An 18,976-nucleotide genomic window follows, 5' to 3' on the forward strand; every position below is an offset into this window, starting at 1 on the left:
GGACTGTTTGAATTCTAACAGGGCAGAATAACTGAATGAGAAGATGGAGATTCCCCAGAATGATTCTGGGTAGCCCTGAGAGACTTTTGGGAAATTGGCAGATTACTGTATCTCTGCTACCATCTGGGATTAGAGACTGTGACTCACCTGTACATATTTTTACCTGCTTTAACCACTCAATAACTTTCATTTCTTTTTCTTAGCTCATAAAACTTTAGTTAGTTTACTACAGAATTGGCTACCAGCATTGTCTTGGGTGTAAGATCTAGAATGCAACTCAATCTGGGTGTGTAACTGGTCTCGTGGGAGTAACCTGGAATTTTTGTGTGGGTAAATGACCATTTATCATATAGTCCATCTTGCCTAGGTGGCAAGACACACTAGAGTTTCTAAGGGGACTGTCTGTGACTCCAATATAAAATTATTGTAAGACTTTAGGAGTTCATATTTGTTAGTGTCTTAGGGAAAACTAATTATAGAACATACCACCAGTTTGGGGTGTCTGCCCTGCTTTTGACAGTCTGCCCTGAGGTAGGCACTCATGATTGTGAGCCACTCTAGACAGCGTGAAAATGGCATCAAAGCATGGGATGATAAAGGATGTCTCCAAGGGGCAGTCATGTAGTTACCATTTAAGATTCATCAAGACAAATCCTAGAATCCATGAGTCGCATGTAGGTGGTTAGTTGTGAAAATAATCAACTCTTTCTGAAGACACAAAATTTGAGAACGTTATATAAACCCAGGTGTACAGAAGGAACTACATAAGACAATATATCTGGCTAGCCACTTAAGATGACCAACTTTCTTGTGCAATTCCAGTACTAGTTAATATATGGGCTATGATTTGTCATTTTCTGTTTATTTTTTAGTGTCCGTGATTTGTTATTCTTATTCTTGTAAAATTAACTAATTTGACAAATATTTATTATCTGTAGTATGGTAGTGCCTAGAGGCCCCACAGGAGATGGGGGCTTCATTGTGCTAGACAACATACATACATAGTAAGAGGCAATCCCTACCTCAAAGAGTTTACAATGTAAATAGACAATACAAAGGGTGGAGGAAGGGAAGCATTCTTGTTAGCCGGGATTACATGGGTGGGTAGGGAAGAGGGGAGTGGTCAGGAAGTTGGAGTACTGCAAGGGGTAGGGTGCCACAAGGCTTTGGAACCCAAGACATATGGCTGCTGTCATGCTTAGCCGGGGGCAAAGGGAAGGTGATGTGGCTTGCATGGAGCAGAAGTGTTATGAAAAGTAAAATCTTAAATCTCAGATTAGTCCACAAACTGAATACATTTTGGGAACGTGTATTGTTCTAATTTGTATAAAATGCACGGCTATGATTTAAATGACAATCTGTATAAAATAATCTATGTAACAAAGCTTTCAAAATGACCCCAGTAGAGATGCCAACATTTCAGATAATGGGCCATTAAGTCTTATCAAGTGGTACAGTGCAGAGTTCAATTTGCATTTCGGGTTTCTCCCACTTTTTCTAAGTTACCATTTCAAACCATGCAATAAGGAACGGAGAGGACATCAGGTTCTTTTATTGCTATTGGGTCTGCCTGTAACACAAATATTCACAAATTCAAGTAGGGTAATTACAAAAATCTAATTTGTAGGTGGAACGTTCATGTGTGTACAATATACAGCTATATAACTAACTGAGTTCTATCTACAAATCAGAAATATAAGTTAAACATGTCTGGGAAGAAAAAAGACAATCATGGTCAAACATAGCTATTTATTTTTTTCCTTATAAACAGCATTCAATTTCTTATTGAAAAAACCTAGAATTTAAATATTTTTTCATCCCATCACATACAGCAATCTGTATACATTATTTACATCTCTCAAATAAACATGTTGCAGATTTTCAGACATTCAACTTCTTTTCTAATCAAAAGCTGTTTTGATCTAAAACTAAAATACCAATCAATAAAGACTACAAACTGAAGCAATATTGGCACGGTTAGCTTACAGTACGGATTCCCATGTTGCATTTAATATTTTACACCTATTTTTTCTTCCAGCTGCTTTAAGATGTATAAAGAAGTGAATATGAAGGTTACAGTGTTGCTTTTGCAATATCCTTTTGCCTCCAGCAATTAATTTTTATTCAAACCTCATTCACTTTTATTGCATTCATCTCTCACCTCCATTGCACATCAAGGTATTGCTTCCAGTGGTAGTATTTAGCAATACAACTCCAGCATATAGGAAGAATCAAAACAGCAAAGAATTAAGTATTCCCTCCAAGACTTGTGTCCCAACATGTCCCTAGTTGCACATGTACAAAAATAACGAGTACAGTTTAATGGCTATAAAAATTAGTTTCCCCTAAAAATACAGTAATCTGTGAAGAACAATTTAAGGAGAGTTCTTAAAACAAAAATGAGGTTTTTGAAATTTAGTCGTTTTGCAGTCTTCAGTTGTTAAGAGGAAATTATACTTAAAAAGGAGAAAAAATGTGCGTAATACTCTCAATGTCCATGTTAGTTATCTACTAAAAAGATAAAACATCAAAACTTTTACACAGTTTTAAAACCTTAACATTAGAGGTGCTAGTGATTCAGTTTGGAAAACTCAAATGAAGTTACCAATCAAGAAAACAAGGCTCTAAATAATGGTGGGAGTTTTCTAGTGGAAGAAACAGGCAGGTCTATAGTCATGCTGCACCTTTAACAGTCCAGCTGAAAACTGTTGTTTTATATACAATAACATAGCACTCCAGAAAAAAAAATCACCAGTGTTGGCTCGCACAAAAAACACCTCTAAATGAAGTATTTTTAATAAAACTATGTATGGTGATCCAGGGAAAGGGGGTTAAGAAAGAAAAAGGAGGAATCTGGAAGGTAAAGAAAGTCAATAGCAGCAAATAGGCATCTTATACCTATGAAGTGAGTTTCAGAGAGTGTTCAGTTCCAAAATATTAAATAGACAACAGTACCCCTCTGTTTTCTATCAAGGTAAATGCAAAAGTTCAAAGTTCTACATTGCATAGTAAGCAGTAAAATAAACTAGAGACACTTGCAAACAGGCTATTTGCCCCTTTTAAAAATTGTTTTCTTTCTCCCCCTCTACCATGTTGGACATCAAATCAGCTACCAGCAACAGTCGGATGTGGCGCATCTTCTCCACTTGTGCAGTTAACTTGAATCCCTGACTTGACTATGAAAGACTTAAAAATGTCTGTGATTAGAATTTATCTACCATCCTAATTGCGTAAATTCCCTGGACCAAATTCACCTCTGGCATAAGACAGCAGAACACAACTAATAGAGTATGCCAGCAGTGATCTCATCTCAAGGTAGATTACTTCCTGAAGTTACCACGCAAATCATCAATATAATCAAACACGCTGGTAGCTGAAAAATAGCAAAACCTCTTTAAAACGTTATTAAACTGTAAGGCCTTAACCTATACTGGGAGCATAACCAGGTCAGTTGTGGCTTGCATGGTTCTGCTCCCGGTGTCAACAAGGCCTAACGCTTCAATGTTTAATATCAAAACAATGAAATATCTAACATAGTATCCCTTTATAACATGGATCTAGACTAGTGTTGTGGTTTGTTCTGTTTTTTAAAAGATACTGTTCTGTTACCAAGTTTACTAGAGTCCAGCTGAGTTTAAAAACCAAGATGAATTTTGCTTAATATTTTGATGTGCCCATGCTCTACAGGTGTAAACACACTCAATTCTGGTCCCAAGTCTTTTGCAAAAATATTTGAAAATTAAAAGCTTAAAGTATAATACAAAAAGGGATACTCTATCCTATGCACTGCATTAGTATCTTAGATGCTATTATCTTCAAGATTAGTATAATTAAAGTATATTCCAACAGCTTTCTTTCAGACAGTGATCTCCAAGCTTTTATTACATATCTAGAAGTAGTGCTAAAAAAAGGTTTCCACCAACATTTTTTCACAATCCACATTTCATACTTCCCATACGCTACTCAAGTCTCAACTTCAAAAGGTTTGTCTTCCCTATTCAAAGAAGATGTAGTTTTAAGAGCCAAAACTATCTATATGAACAGTGACAGAATTAACGGCCTTCTAGATGCCAAGTAACAAACACAGTAGAAGAATAAGATGCCCACGTAAGACTAATATTCTACATATTAATTCTAATATATGAGAGTGTGAACTGCAGAAGAGTGTCCTGAATTTTTATAGCTGCTGTTTTAAAATTGAGATCAAATATCCAAAGTGAGAAGGCAGATCGCCAAAATAAATACAGCTACTGCTCAGCTGCGGTCTGCAAATCCCTGCTTTTAAGTTTTGGATTCTTCAGTAGATTAAGCTTTCTACTCTATTTCTGATTAGACCATATAAAAACACCTTTTACTGCTCCATGCATTTTTTAAAAATTATTTACCGTGCCTGCAAGCTCTCAATAGAGAATGCTAATCCAAATAATCACAAGTAAACTGTTTTTTGAAGGGGCTTTCTGGTTAACACTGTTCTCATTTAGATATACAGCAAAGCATTGACAACGGCCATGTCTACATTACAAACTTACATCAGCATACAGCTGCTGCAGTTAGTACATCGCTTGTGTGAGCGCATATGGGGCTCGTTGTGTTAGCAGAGCGTGTAGTCACCAGGAACACTTGTATTGATGCATAAGTATTCCACTGTGCAACTCTCCACAATCCGGTGCACTTTTAGGAAGTTTTGACAATGTTTGATGGGGCAGAAATGAGTTGTGCAGGGTAACTGGAAGCATGGGGTCAACTTTCCAAATTGCAACGGTCTCCATCCCATAGCACCATCTGTATCCCATAATTTTGAAGACTTTTTTTTTCAAAATCCCACAAACCCATGTGGCTCTCCTTGCTGTCTGCCATCTCTGACAAAAGCATGGATCCTGAACACCTCTGCACTATTTTAATGAGTATTGCAAGCACAGGGTGCACGATCCTGCAGTAAATGCAGAACCACAAGAAGAGATGCAGGGAACATGATGATTCCTTGGACGACAGATTGCTGTGGGACACAGCGAGAACCAATTCAAGATTCTTGTTGGCATTCATGGAGAAGCTGCAAATGGTGGAGCACTGCTTCAAGGCCCAAGAAACAAGCACTGACTGATGGGATTGCATCATAATGCAGGTCTGGGATGACAAGCAGTGGCTGCCAAACTTTCAGATGTGCAAGGCCACATTCCTAGATCTGTGTGCTGAGCTCACCCAAGCCCTCCAGTGCAGGGACACCAGAATGAAAGCTGCACTGACAGTGGAGAAGTGAATGGCGACTGCACTGTAGTAACTTGCAATGCCAGATTGCTACTGGTCAGCTGGGAATTAATTTGGAGTCAGGAAATCCACCAAGTGGGCAGTTGTGATATAACCGTGCAAGGCCATTAATCACCTCCTGCTAAGCAGGACTGTGACACTCTACAATGTGGAGAACATAGTGGATGGTTTTGCAGCAATGGGGTTCCCAAAGCGCAGTCAAGCAACAGATGGCACGCATATCCCTGTTTTGGGAACAGACTACCTTGCCACAGAGTACATCAACAGAAAGGCTACTTTTCTATGGTTATGCAAGTACTGGTGGATCACCAGCGATGCTTCACCATCAGTGTGGGCTGGTCAGGGAAGGTGCATGATACTTGCATCTTTAAGAACACAGAACTGTTCAGAAAGCTGCAAGCAGGGACTTAGTTTCTTGACTGGTGGATTACCACTGGGAATGTTGAAATGCCAACAGTGACCTGGGCAACCCAGCCTAATCCTTGCTCCCTGGGCTTATGAAGCTGTATGCCAGCCATCTTGACAGCACCAAGGAATGCTTCAACTACCAGCTCAGCAGGTGTGGCATGACAGTTGAATGTGCCTTTGGATATTTGAAGGGACGCTGGCGTTGTTTACTCACAAGATTGGATCTCAGTGAGAAAAATATCCCAATGGTTATAGCTGCCTCCTGTGTCCTGCATAATATCTGTGAAGCAAAGGAAGAAAAGTTTCTGCCAGGGTGGAAGTGGAGCAGGTGTCTATTGAATTTGAGCAGCCAGATACATGGACTGTTAGAAAAGCTCAATGTGGCGCTATATGGCTCAAGGAGGGTTTGAAAGACCATTTTAATAGTGAGCCAGGGTAATGTGTGTTGTAGTAATGTAGTCTGTCTAGCCCTATTCTTTTGCAGTCCAGAAGGAATTGTGTGGTGATTGCTGTATATGCAGGAATATAACATTGTTAATGCACCTATTAATTTTGTTTGTGAATGATCTTATGAGTTGTGTGATACTGTGCAGTAACACGTAATTGGTCGCTTTCAGAACTGTGAACATCAGCCAGTACACACTGTGAACTAATAAAGATTAATTATGTTCCAACTAATAGAATTTTATTCTGTAACAAAATCTGTACTAAAAAAACAAAAATTCAGGCATTTCAAAACCAAATACATTTAAAACTTAATAAAAACTCAATAAATTAAGAGAACAGAACTTATGAAGGAGGACCATTATGTCCATTTCAGCTACACATACACAAACCATGGCTTTCACACGTCAGGATATGTGAAGTTGTGATTGTCTTTAATGTCATCCAGGGTGGAGTGCTAGGGGTAGTGCAGCAACCCATGCTGCCACGTGGAATGTGGTGCGGGGGGAGGTACAGGAAGGTTCCGATATTGAGGTCTCAATGGGCTGCAAAGGAAGGTGAGCCCAGGATTGTTGGTGCACCTGCAAGTACACCAGAGTCTTCAGCATCTCTGTTTGTTGCCTGCGAAGCCCCATTATGTCCAGGTGCATCTTCCTCTTCTTTTCCTGGGCCTTTCTCCTCTCCACTCTAGACTTCTCTAGGCTGTCTGCAATGTTCATCCTCCAGTGCCTGTGCTCACAGTCCGCTTCGTCACTGGCTTATAGGATCTCACTGAACACGTCATCCTAAGTCCTCTTCTTTCTCTTCCTTATCTGGCTCAGGCGTTCCACAGGTGTGGAGGGGAGACCCTGAAGGCCACAATGGCAGCAGATGCAGATAAAACACAGAAGTATCATTGCCATGTATTCACTACGGAAAGTGAAACTTAACATGCTGAACTCGCTCCCTTTGCTCCCCAAAAGTTTTAAGCACTACATTCTCACTTCTGCTTGGATTGTTTGAGCATGGTGCTTGTCACAGCACCTGCCCTGGTGAGCCTGGGGAAACGAGGAGGGAATTGCTCAACTGCATGATTCTAGTAGTATAGGCCAATGGCAATGAATACTGGCACCATTTTCCACAGGCGGTGGTGACTTTACCTAGTATCTCACTCCTGAGGATAACAGAGGCAGAGAGAGCACAACTGCTGCTGGTGTCCAGAAGCTGCCCAGGCCCGTATGCTGCTAGCCTGCGTACTGCAATGGTACCTGCTAAAGTTATCACTGATTGGCGTGGGTAAGTGTCCTATCGTGGCAGTAGAAATAAGGCTGCCATCCCTAGAAACCTTTGGCACAGGATTGCAGAGTTCCTCCATGAAAGTTTCAGTGAGATCTCCACAGGATTCAAGGACATCCCTGCGCGCACAAATAAACTGCTCTGTATGCCGCCTCCCCGCACAACTCTAGAGGGGACGGAAAAGCAGATAGCAACGCTGCCTCTCTTGGTTGTACCACTCCTTCTTCTAGCACACGTAAATTAATGATAACTCAAAAGATGTGCCCTGCTACTTTGAGGCGGGGGGCATCTCTGTTATTGAAAATTAAACTACACACTTATCTGAGCTTTCTTCCCCTACATCGGGCTCTCCTGTGCAGAACTGGCTGGACTGCACTGCAGTCAAAAACAGGTCCTGGCTCGCTGAGCAGCTGGATCCCCCCTGTTGTCTGTCCCCCATTCTTCTCCTCCTCTTCCTTGTCCACCACCTCCTCCTCGCTGTTCATGGCATGGGTCTGTGACTCAGGCTCCTCAGACGTAACCATGGTACTTTCAGAGAGGGGGGTGGTTTCTCCACCAAATACAGCATGCAGCAATTTGTAAATGCAGCAGGTCTGTGGCTTGGCAATGGACTGACTGATTGTTGATGGCCTTCTGGTATGCCTGCCACAGCTCCTTGGCTTTCCTGTGGCACTGCTGCTGGTCCCTGCTATACCCCTTCTCATGCATCCCCTGAGCAATCTGCTCATAGATGTCCACATTCCTACCGCTAATTCGGAGCTGTGCCTGCACAGCCTCGTGTCCCTGAAGGCCCAGGAGATCCAATACCTCCTGTGTACTCCAGGCAGGAGCACATCCGGAGCATGTAGGCATCAGCATCAGCTGGGCAGTTCCGCTGAACAATGGAGAGCTGCTAGGTGTGCTCGCCAAGCCAGAAAAAGGAATTTCAAAAATTAATGGGGCTTTAAAAGGTGGGAGTTCGGGAGAGACGCTTCTGGCCTCTGTGCCACCTGAGCAGCGGAATTCACAAGGGTGATCAGTGTGGGGCAGCTGCTGGAGGACAGTAACAGTCACATAAATAACACAGCGTCTACACTCACAGTGCGTCGACCTAATCCTATCAACCATAGCTCTACATCACTTGGGGAGGTGGTGTTATTAAGCTGGCATAGCAGGGAACTTATGTCATCAGGAGCCACATTTAAGTGAAGACATTTGCACAACGAGGTCAACGTATGGTGCCTTTTGTCAACATAACTTTGTAGTGTAGACCAGGCCAAAGTCTATTGCCTTCTAGAGATGCAAGAAGATTACCAATGGTCAAAATATTTTTCCTCTCGCCAGAAGCATAATCTGCACACTGAACACCCACACTGACCAGTAAACCAGTACTGATTACAGTAAGCTCAGCAAAGCAGTTTTCAGTGGAAATGAAAATTAATGACGCAGATGCCGTTAGCTATTAAAAGCAGCACCACTTACGCCTCCATACAATTAAAAGCCTGTCAGTGTATTTCCATTACAAGCCCCCAGTTTTCAGCTATAAAATGTTCTTCAGACTGAAGCGAAGCATAAAAGGCCACAGACCCAAGAGCAATTAAAAATTTAGTTTTCTTCATGTCTGAAACGCATTAGAACAGTTTGTGCAGTTTAAGTTTTAGGGGATGACTCTGCCGTCTGAATAGTCAGATGGATGCCTTTATGTGCCCCGGTAACTCAAAACAAAAAGGCTTCAGAGCCATTTAGTCTGTTGAGTTAATTATCCAGGAACTAAAAAGACCCTCGGACCATAACAGATCTACAGTTAATTATAGCTAGAGTTCTGAAACTGGATTTAGTATTTGGCTCAGTTGTCTACCCCATCCCATACACGTGAATAGCCTCCAAGGAGCCCCCAAATGCAAGGAAATAAAATATTGAGACCAATACTCAGGTACCGACTTGTGCAGCTCAGCCTAGATAAGTATTGAGTTCCCTATGATCTTACTTAACATGGAAGACCAAGACCAGCCCCTCTTATGTGCACAGCACAGTTTTCTAGGAGGGGGAGGCCCAGGGAACCTCTTTCTCCAACACTGGAATGAGACGTGGGGGGACTGGTTCTTGCACAAGCCAGTATACCACAGCCTCAGAGTGGGCATGTTCTGACACTAGGGAGTGCATTCAGACGTACAGCCAGCTACTGCATGCACTGCTGGCTGAAGCACATCTAAGCTGCCCTTGCTGTGGACTCCTGCTTTAAATTACACATTGCTAAGCTCTTCCTAGTACTGGCCCAGAGCCTATAAACTCTAGGAACAGTGAGTTAGTAAAACGTCAGGTGTGAATATTTCAGTTGTCGGAAAATAAATTGTGTTCATACCCTTTTTACTTCTTTCTGATGTAGGAAGAGCTCAAAGATCTTCTTCCCAAGACCAGGTAAGATTTTGGTTTTTTCATATAAGGGAGAGACTGGAACATCAGCAATTGAGAGAGGAGGGGATTTTAGTCTGACTTTTTAAACCTGTTTTTTGTTCAAATATGTGAAAGAAAATCAATCTGTGTGAAAGATTCAAACACCCTGACCCTTCAACTGTGGGGTCAGAAAGCTCCCACTCCGGTTTTTCGAGGAGGCTTCCAGAAAAAACAGGAAGCCAAGACCTAATATTTCTAATATAAGAGAGCAAAAGAATGGCAGCTGCTTCTCCTTTTCACCCCATTTTTTGGGAACATCTTTCAGACCTAGAGATATCAGAAAGAAGGAAAAAAAGACACAAACCCAATTGCTTCCCCCACCCTTTGGCAGCTTGTCTTTAAGGCCAATAAAACCCTGTGCTGTAATTTGACCTGTAAATCCAAGATATAGATCAGCTAACATACACCCAAGGGATTTGTATATCTTAAAGAAACGTTCTGATGAAGCTGAGGGAACATCTGAATGTTAAATTATAATTTTAACTTTTCTGCTGCTATCAATTGCCGCCATACTAGTGTAATCAATTGTAAGATACAACGTGAGCATGGCTTACCTGAGCTTCCCTTACTAATTTGTAACAGCTATCTAAAACGTGGTCTTTCTATACAGGAAAAGCAATGAACAGAGTATCAGGGCAGTTTGCTAGTCCATAGCTGGATTCCCAGAGCTATGCTCAGTTCAAGTAACAAATAAGGTTACGATATCAGTAATCAGTTAAGCAAACAAAAAGTCAGCTAATATCAGCTTTTGCTACACTAGAAATCTTTTGCCCAACTGGAGGATATTTGTTTAGGTACAAGATTGTTTTCAAGCTTCAGATGATTTGGCTCAGTAAGTAAGTAATAGTAAAGCAATGGAGTTTCCTATTTCAAGAATGTGGGCCTGACTTCCAAAATTAAGTGTGTATGTAATCTGTATATGCAAATACCACTTACATCTGCATGCACAAATGGCCAGTTACAAATTTTGCAGGCTCTTTGCATGTGTAATTGTGTTTTTCCATACATAATTACCCACTCCTAACTATCAAAGTCAAAAATGTGTGTCAAGCAGAGGTGTGTGAAATGTTTGTATGGTTTCAGGATATCCTGCAATACTTCTATTGTTCTGTCACAAACTGTAAAAATCTAAAGATCACCAAGGTTCAAGAGCCATGCTAGTGTGTAATAATAATAGCTAGTTCTTTTATAGTGCTTTTCATCTTTAGCTCTCGAAGTGCTTTACAAAGGAGGTCAGTATCATGGGTCAATTTACATCTTTGCATCAAAATCATGTAAAATCTGTGGTTCTGTTAAGTTATGATGCAAGAGCAGGTGAAAACTGGCTACTTTTTCATTTTGAGATTTGGCACCTAGATACCGATGATACTATGGGGATGGCACATTACAAATGTGTAAGACAAATGTATTTGAAGTCAAAATTTGACAGATACAAAGATACACAGATTGAAAGCAAAGACACGTTCCATATGAATTTCTGAGACAGAACCCCCTGAGTTTCACATAGCTATAGCACAGCTATATGTCCAAATAGCAGTCTGTGGACCACTGGCGGGTGGTCAATGGAAATGTCTTGCCACATGGTACTGGTTCTCCCAGTTTCCAGTTTGAGAGAAACTGGACCAGAAAGGGAGGGAGATATGAAATAAAAGAAAAAGGAGACTGTGTGATTGTTTTCTCAAAAAGAACAAAAGCACTTGCCGCACTAAAAACAGCTAAAAATATACAAATATTACTTAATATAACTTTCCCCAAGTAAACAATTGCTGTAGTTGCCACAGAGACCTCATACAGTTATGAACAAGACGGGCTGTGGGCCTTCTGACTGCAAATGGAAAGTGGTCCACAAGACAATCTTTCTACAAAGAGATGTTCTCTTCTGGAAAAGCTTGAGAATCTGAGCTCTAATCTTGAGTTAGCTTTTTACTGTTCATGTTTAAATGGCATCACTCCAGTGGATTTAAAACAAGATTTTTCTTAATATTACTTACGTGTCATTTTTGATGATGAATAAATACATCTTTCCTTCTCACTGAAGATACTTTTGCAAATTGGTTGGCTCATTTGGGAAATGCTAGGAAACTTTATTAAAGGAAGTAATGCACCTTACAGTACATTAGGCTGGCCTGAGTTGATATTTATATTAACAAAATAAATATAAGTAACAAGGAAAGCAAAACAACAGTGGAATGGAGAGCCAGCCCTCTGCTATCCTCGGTTGTCCATGATTTTAAAATCTTTATAATTTAGGTCTGGTGACTAGGACATGATCTGAAGTGTCACCATCACTATAATTTTTCATTTTTACTTTTTTTGGTTTTTTAGAAATACCTAGTTTTGAGAAGCTTTATATTAATCTTTTTTAATGGTGACACTTTGTATTAAAAGCTGGAGATCACTGATTTAAGTAAGTTATGGCTTTTGTACTTTAAGCATATATATTCTAAACCAAGCATCAGTAAGTGTCCTGGGTAGGTTATATTTTCTGTTTCCAGCAATGTTCAGTATTGTGTGTGCTTTGCACCTCAGAAGTGAGTCTGCCAAGGCACTTAGAGAATGTAAGTCTTTTAGGGACTTAGTGAGAATGGGCTACAATTGACACAAAAGAGAACCCATCCGTCAGCAGTGTCAAATCCCCCAACAAGCATACTTCCTTTATAAACACTCAAAATCTACTAAAAATCCACAATGAGAAAAAAAAGCCATTTACTGCATGTCACTAAAAGACAGAGATTTCCCCTAATAAAAGCACAAAGTGGATCTTGGCTGCCTGTAAAAACAGAACAAGGTTTTGTTTTGTTTTCAAAACAGAACAAAACAAACAAACAAACATAAACCCCAGAAATACCACACGCTTGCTATTTCCACAAATCCACTTCCTTTTATCTATCCTTAGAGGTCAGTTTTTCAATCAGTTCTTGAAGTGGAGCCAGTTCTCTTCTGTCAATAAGGTTGAATTCCTGTAGAAGGGGGGCGGGGGAGGGGGAGAGAACAACATTTTACTTGCACAGACAATGTCATGTTAGTACCAGCTTTACATTTAATTATAAAGTTACCCTGCAGTTTGCAATCGTCCAGGCTTACCTGTTAGCCATTTTCAACATCTAGGTAGCTGGTTCAAATCCAATCTAGGTCACTAATGACTAAATATGGTTACCATCATCAGAAGGCTATTCAGCAGTCTATGTGAAATGAATTAGTGTGTTCAATAAAGTGCCTGGTAGATCTATATTCCAAAAAAAGATTTTACTTCACACTCAGTAAACTCCCTTCTCAGATCCTGTTCTGTATTAAGGCCATTCAATAATGCAGCTCAGACAGTTGTTCCCCTTTTATAACTTCTAAAGGCCCACTTCCTTGGTGGAAAAACAGTAGAAGACAGTAAATGCACTCTTTGCAGCTTGATTTCAGAGTTTTCTTCTTCTACTGGCTGTGAATTAAGGTTTTCTTTGGTACTTGTCTGTTTTGTGGAAACATGTCATAATCCATTGTTGCAATCTGTTAATACTTATAGCAATAATTATACACTGGAATACAAGTAAGGTAGCATCTTGGGCTTAGAGCTTCCCAATTATGTAAAAACACCTGCTTCTATACCAGCTGCTAGAAAACTCAAAGAATGGTATTTTTATATATCAACATTTTAATATATCCTGTCTTCAGAGTAAAAGGCAACCATTACCATAGCATTCTTATGCTAATTTACCTGAACAAAAAAAATAAAGTGCTTGAAGGATGTATTAAGATGTGCCTCTTCTTGCAGCTGGATCACTGGATCAAAGTGCTGGTGGTAAATGTGAGCATAAACTCTAAAGAGACGCTTTAGAATGGTCTTTGCCACTGACATGAAGTTCTTTGGGAAAGGAACACCTAAAAAGAAATAAATGTATTGTAAGCTCTTTGGGGGCAAAGACCGTGTCTTCATAGATTTTAAAACCAGAGGGACTATTATGATCACTTAGCACATAACACAGGCCATGGATTTCACCCAGTGATTCCTACATCAAGCCTATAATGCCTATCTGAGTTAGAGCCTATGTTGCAGAAAGACATCCCATTCTTGCTTTAAAGACTTCAAATGATGGAACCAAAACCAAACTTATTATAGGTTCATTGCACCCGACTAAAACCATGAACAAGTAAAAGCAAAAGCCATTTGCTTTTGACAGATGGTCCATTTTCTAAAATGGGCTGTCATTAACTGCTTCCTGAATAGTGCCATGCATTTAAAGAAGCCTCCTCAAAACATAAAACATTTCCCAATTTATTTGTAAACAGTAAGTTCTGTATTCACAATCAAGGATGCAATGCTGACCCAGTAGGGGAATACCTCCTTGGGGCTATGCTTATTTTGGTAATTGGGAAAACACTATATTCTGCAAAAAGATACTGAGGATAGGGTACAGGGGTTGGAATTACTTTTCCTCCTCTCCTATTTCTCTAGGAGAAACACACTGCTTTTTAAAAGGAGAAAGCTGAAGAATCAATGAAAATAAAGTTGCTTATTTAAACAGAAACACCCTTTTTCTACATCCTGAATTTTAACAGGTTTTTATTAAGGATTGCTCTATTATGTATCATGTCCGATAGCCAGGCACACAAATTGTACCTGCTTAAACACATGCAAGTACCTTTCAGTGTATTAATACATTGTTCTTTAACTGTCCTACAGCAGTCACTAATCATTTAAGAAACAACTCAATATTCAACAGCTCACTATTTCTGTTTATTGCTGAGTTCCCTTTGGGGTTGAATCAATATTTTTTCCTTCCTGTAAATTCAGACACAAAGCTACACATGCTTTTTTCAATGCTAAGAGATCTTAATAGTCCTGTACAACTGGATGCTGATTTCTCTGTTCATTTTTACCTATTTTGGATGGAAACAGTGTTTCGTCATCCAGCTGATCCTGGACCCAAGTCATCAGGTAATCAATGTACTTTGGTGCTGAGCACTTGATTGGTTTCTTTATGTTTGTCCCATCTGCCCAGTGATACTCGTATCTGGGTTGGAACAGAAAGGAAAGACATCTCTTGAACACACAACTGAGTCATTCATACAAAAGCCTTGGAAAGGTTTTTCGTTTCTGTTTAAGGATTGAACTTGATTTTTATACTTCTTTTAGAGACATTCACTCCAGGTCCTTCCCTACCACCAACTCAGGAATGAAAAGGACTGCTGAGTGCTGCAGTGCTGAAGTCCTCCCAAAGGAACCAATGAGCTATATTTTATATCTATCTATATATATATAGATAGATAGATATAAAAATAGATATTCCTCTAAATACAAAAGAGAATGATACTGCCAGTTTAAATCCATGCGCTTTCAGAGAAAACATTGTTATCTATCCTACAAATCTGATCTTAAATTATTAGAACTGACAGAATTTAAATAAATCTTAACTTTTAAACAGCTTAAATTTACTCTTCATTTTTTTCAGCTTGGACTGAAAATAGCCTAGTCACTTTCATTTTCTATTCTTAACACAATAGCAGAATGCTGTGATGTTTCAGTGGCAAACAGCAGGGGAATGTTTGTTTAAAAATGCTTCCTCCAGAATTAAAATTATGAGAACAATTTTATTTGTCATACATCTTTGTAAAAATATATTTAAAATATATTTGTTTTACACAAGAGCAAAATTGTGGACAATTTAATCAGACAGTGCCTGTTTTAAACAATTTAAAGTGTTTTGTCAGTTAAATCAGCAACTAGGAGAACCTTTTCATAATAATTTTTAGAGGAGAGATCAGTTACGGCAATAAACAAGACTAACGTTTATTTACACATCTCTCTTGGTTTATCAAATCATGGATAGTTCTTTGAAAACATCTAGTCAATGTATAACAGCAGTCAAAAAAGCAAACAATGTTAGGAACCATTAGGAAAAGGACAGATAAGAAGACAGCAATATCATAATGCCACTAAATAAATCCATGGTACGCCCACACTTTCAATACTGTGTGCTATTCTTGTCTCCCCATCTCAAAAAAGATATATTAGAATTGGAAAAGGTACAGAGAAGGGCAACAAAAATTATTAAGGGTATGGAATAGCTTCCATACAAGGAGAGATTAAAAAGTCAGATTTTTCAGCTTGGAAAACAGGTGACTATGGGGAGATATGATAGAGGTCTAAAGTATCGTGAATGGTGTGGAGAAAATGAATAAGGTAAGTGGGTTGGCACATTGCTGAGAGAGAGGAGCTATTTAAAGAGGCAGATTCAAATGAGGATATATAACTGTTCTCACAGCAGACATGTAAGGCAGAGGAACAGCAATTTCCTATTTAATTAAGTTATTAGCTTCGGCCAAAATTGAGATTTGTGGATACTCTCCACTTCTAAAAGTCAGGCCTCTTTTGTTTAGGTGCCTGAATACAGAAGTGCTGAGCACCCACAAATCTAACTGAAGTCAAAGGGATCTTTCAAGTGCTCACTCGGGGGGGGCGAGGGGGGGAGGAGGGGGAAAGGCCACTTTTATGAAGATACCTAAATTTGGACTTGCAAGTCTAACCCTAGACATCCAGATGTGAAAATTTTGGTCTTCATGTTTTTTCTGGTGTGTACCTATTGGCAGACATGAAACACAATGAGAAAAGGGGGAAATGAAGCAATACTCAATTTCCCCTCCTTCCTAGTACCTTGTAAACATATTACTTTAACAATATTATTTTATACAGACTAATAACTTTTCAATGTGCTTGATCTGCTTATGGTTACATGACAGTTGATGTGGCAAATACAGTAATGAGGACTGATGATGGAAAGCAGGTGTAGCTCATTTTGGTTGGGTTGAGGAAAGAATATGGGTATGAATAGGAGACATTGTTTTAAGACATGAGTAAGTGAAACTTACTATTTTCTTTCCCTATTTTTATTTTTCTGACAACTAATCATACAATGGACGACTGGGTAGTGGAAGGCAGAACAATAAGGACTGTTCCGGCTGCTGCTACTGACCTCAATGGGCACGTCTACGCTAGAATTTTTACCCGAGTTAATCGATTGCTAGTTGCTCAAGGTACCAAATATGCTTGTGAAGGGCTGGTCTGGTAAAATCTCCAGTGAAGACCCAGAGCCACAGGAACAGGACTGAGCCCATAGTGCATGACTATGTATATGTGAAGAACATAAATTGACCCTTGGCTAATAATAGGAATCATTCCAGTTTTATACCAGCAAGCAGTTCCCCATCTCCAAGCAAGATCTCAGGTCAGGGAGGTACACAAAGAACCCTAGGAAATAACTTCCTGTACTTAAAGGTCCCTTCCTAAGATAGCTGCTGGAAAGACGTAGTGAGTGTGAGCTGCAGAGACCCCAGACACAGACACCCAGAAGCTGCTTGCATTTAAGACTTGCCCAGAACACAAGCTAGGATTCCCCATGTCAAAAAGTTCTTTAGCCCAATCTGTCCACTTCCAGGGGGTTACCTCAAATATTTATCTTGGTATTTGCAAAGACTAAACACTAATAATGTGCAGCAGATGCACAAGACTCCATGCCCATGCCAGTGGGAAGGTTATTTTCACCCATCAGTGGATCTTCAGTTTGGTTACATATTTCATAAGCTTCTGAAAACAAACCTTCCAGTTTTGCTTTGAAAACTAAAAGGATGTCTCAGTGATTTGCAACAGTGAACCATTTATATGCTACATGTTACTAATCAGATATTGTTTCCCTTTTAATATAACTAAATAGTGCTACACACATCTTGTCAAAAAAGTATGGAAAAAATCTACATATCCTGCACTTTTCAGTTTTTGTAGAAGGATGTTGCAACCAGAGAGCCGGACACTGGAAGTTAACATATGTATTTTTGTAGTGATTAACTAGAGGGTTGCATATAAACCAAATTAAATAGTAAATATCAGTAGCAATAGTAATACATAGTTAGCATATATTGTGCTTCTCATCTGATGATCTCAGAGTGCTTTACAGTATCGGTAAGTATCATCCTCATTTTAAGTTGTTAAGAACTCTTCTTCCTTTCTCTCTCTCACTCACTCACTCTCACATACACATTCTCTCTCTTTCTCCTCCCCCTCTCCTCCACCCGCCCCACAAAAAGGTGCCTGGCAAAGGTTTCTCAAATTAGCTCACTTCAGTTTATGAGACTCGTAGTCCAAGAAGATCTACTTCTGCTTTATTTATTTTTGTCAATACTCCCTGTTTTCATTGTCACGGCTCAGAGTTAATTGTACCTTTGACTACTGTCTGCCTTCCTGAGTGCAACCCTCTTAAGTGTTAAGACTTCTTCTCTTCACCTGTCCCAGGATGGAATCCTGCGATTTTCCCACTCTCAGATTGGGTCCTGTATACCAACTATGATTCCGCAGCGAGTCCCACTATTCTTCCTTTCATGAGCTGTGACCAGTGTGTGAATACAGGGACATAAAACAGCCTTTCCAAAACAAAGTATTACTTATTCTCATCAATAGGAACAAAGCATAACAAAAGCAAAGGGCTCTTAACACAAGAGCCTACATGCGTAATTGTCTTACCTAAAGCGTGGGTAGGCCTAGCTGATGTGACACCCCCATTTCTGGGAACTGGTGGTGGGAGGCAGCTGGGCTCTAACGGCCTGGCTCCTGCCATGAAATTGACATGAGAACCAACAGCTGATGTAAGTAAGGCAGTGTCTACACACACACTGCTTCGCCCTAACTACACCGACATAAGCCTTATGCCTCTCGTGGAGGTGCAGTTATTATGTTGGTGTAGTAGGGCACTTACATCGGCAGGAGGAAGGCTGAAGTGTAGACACTGACATAATTAGGTCAATAAGCTGCCTTATGTCGACCTTACTGTGTAGTGTAGAGCAGCCCTTTGTTACGCTGTTGGGTGTAGTGACTGCTTATTTTTAGGCCGTAAGGCACGTATAGAGTAATTGTATAGCCATTTGGCCTTAATAAAGGAATTTATGGTTATATTAGTGTCTGGTGGTCTCCCACATTAATATTAATAATTTTTAATATTATTAATAATTCCAACATGCTAGAGTACATTCTCCACCCTTTGGAAACATGACAAGCAACACCTTAACAATCAAAAAGACATAACATGCACAAAATATTACAGGCAGCTCTCACATCCTTCACATTTTATTTATTAGAAATAGTAGCTCTGACCATGACCCACCTGAAGGAAAA

General features: G+C 39.9%; 1 protein-coding gene across 2 annotated transcripts in view; it reads right to left on the reverse strand.

Annotated features, from left to right (window-relative positions):
* Positions 1-1,735: 1,735 nt before the first annotated feature.
* MOB1B (MOB kinase activator 1B) overlaps positions 1,736-18,976 on the reverse strand; it is a 72,513-nt gene continuing 55,272 nt past the window's right edge. For both annotated transcript variants that reach the window (XM_043544724.1, XM_043544723.1), the window contains exons 4-6: positions 14,695-14,828; positions 13,532-13,695; positions 1,736-12,785 (exon numbers count right to left, since the gene is read on the reverse strand). In XM_043544724.1, the coding sequence (XP_043400659.1) occupies positions 12,708-12,785; positions 13,532-13,695; positions 14,695-14,828 (376 nt within the window). In that variant the 3' untranslated portion in view covers positions 1,736-12,707. The remainder of the gene's footprint in view (positions 12,786-13,531; positions 13,696-14,694; positions 14,829-18,976) is intronic.

This window comes from Chelonia mydas, chromosome 4 (assembly GCF_015237465.2).
Source record: "Chelonia mydas isolate rCheMyd1 chromosome 4, rCheMyd1.pri.v2, whole genome shotgun sequence".
Lineage (NCBI taxonomy): Eukaryota > Metazoa > Chordata > Testudines > Cheloniidae > Chelonia > Chelonia mydas.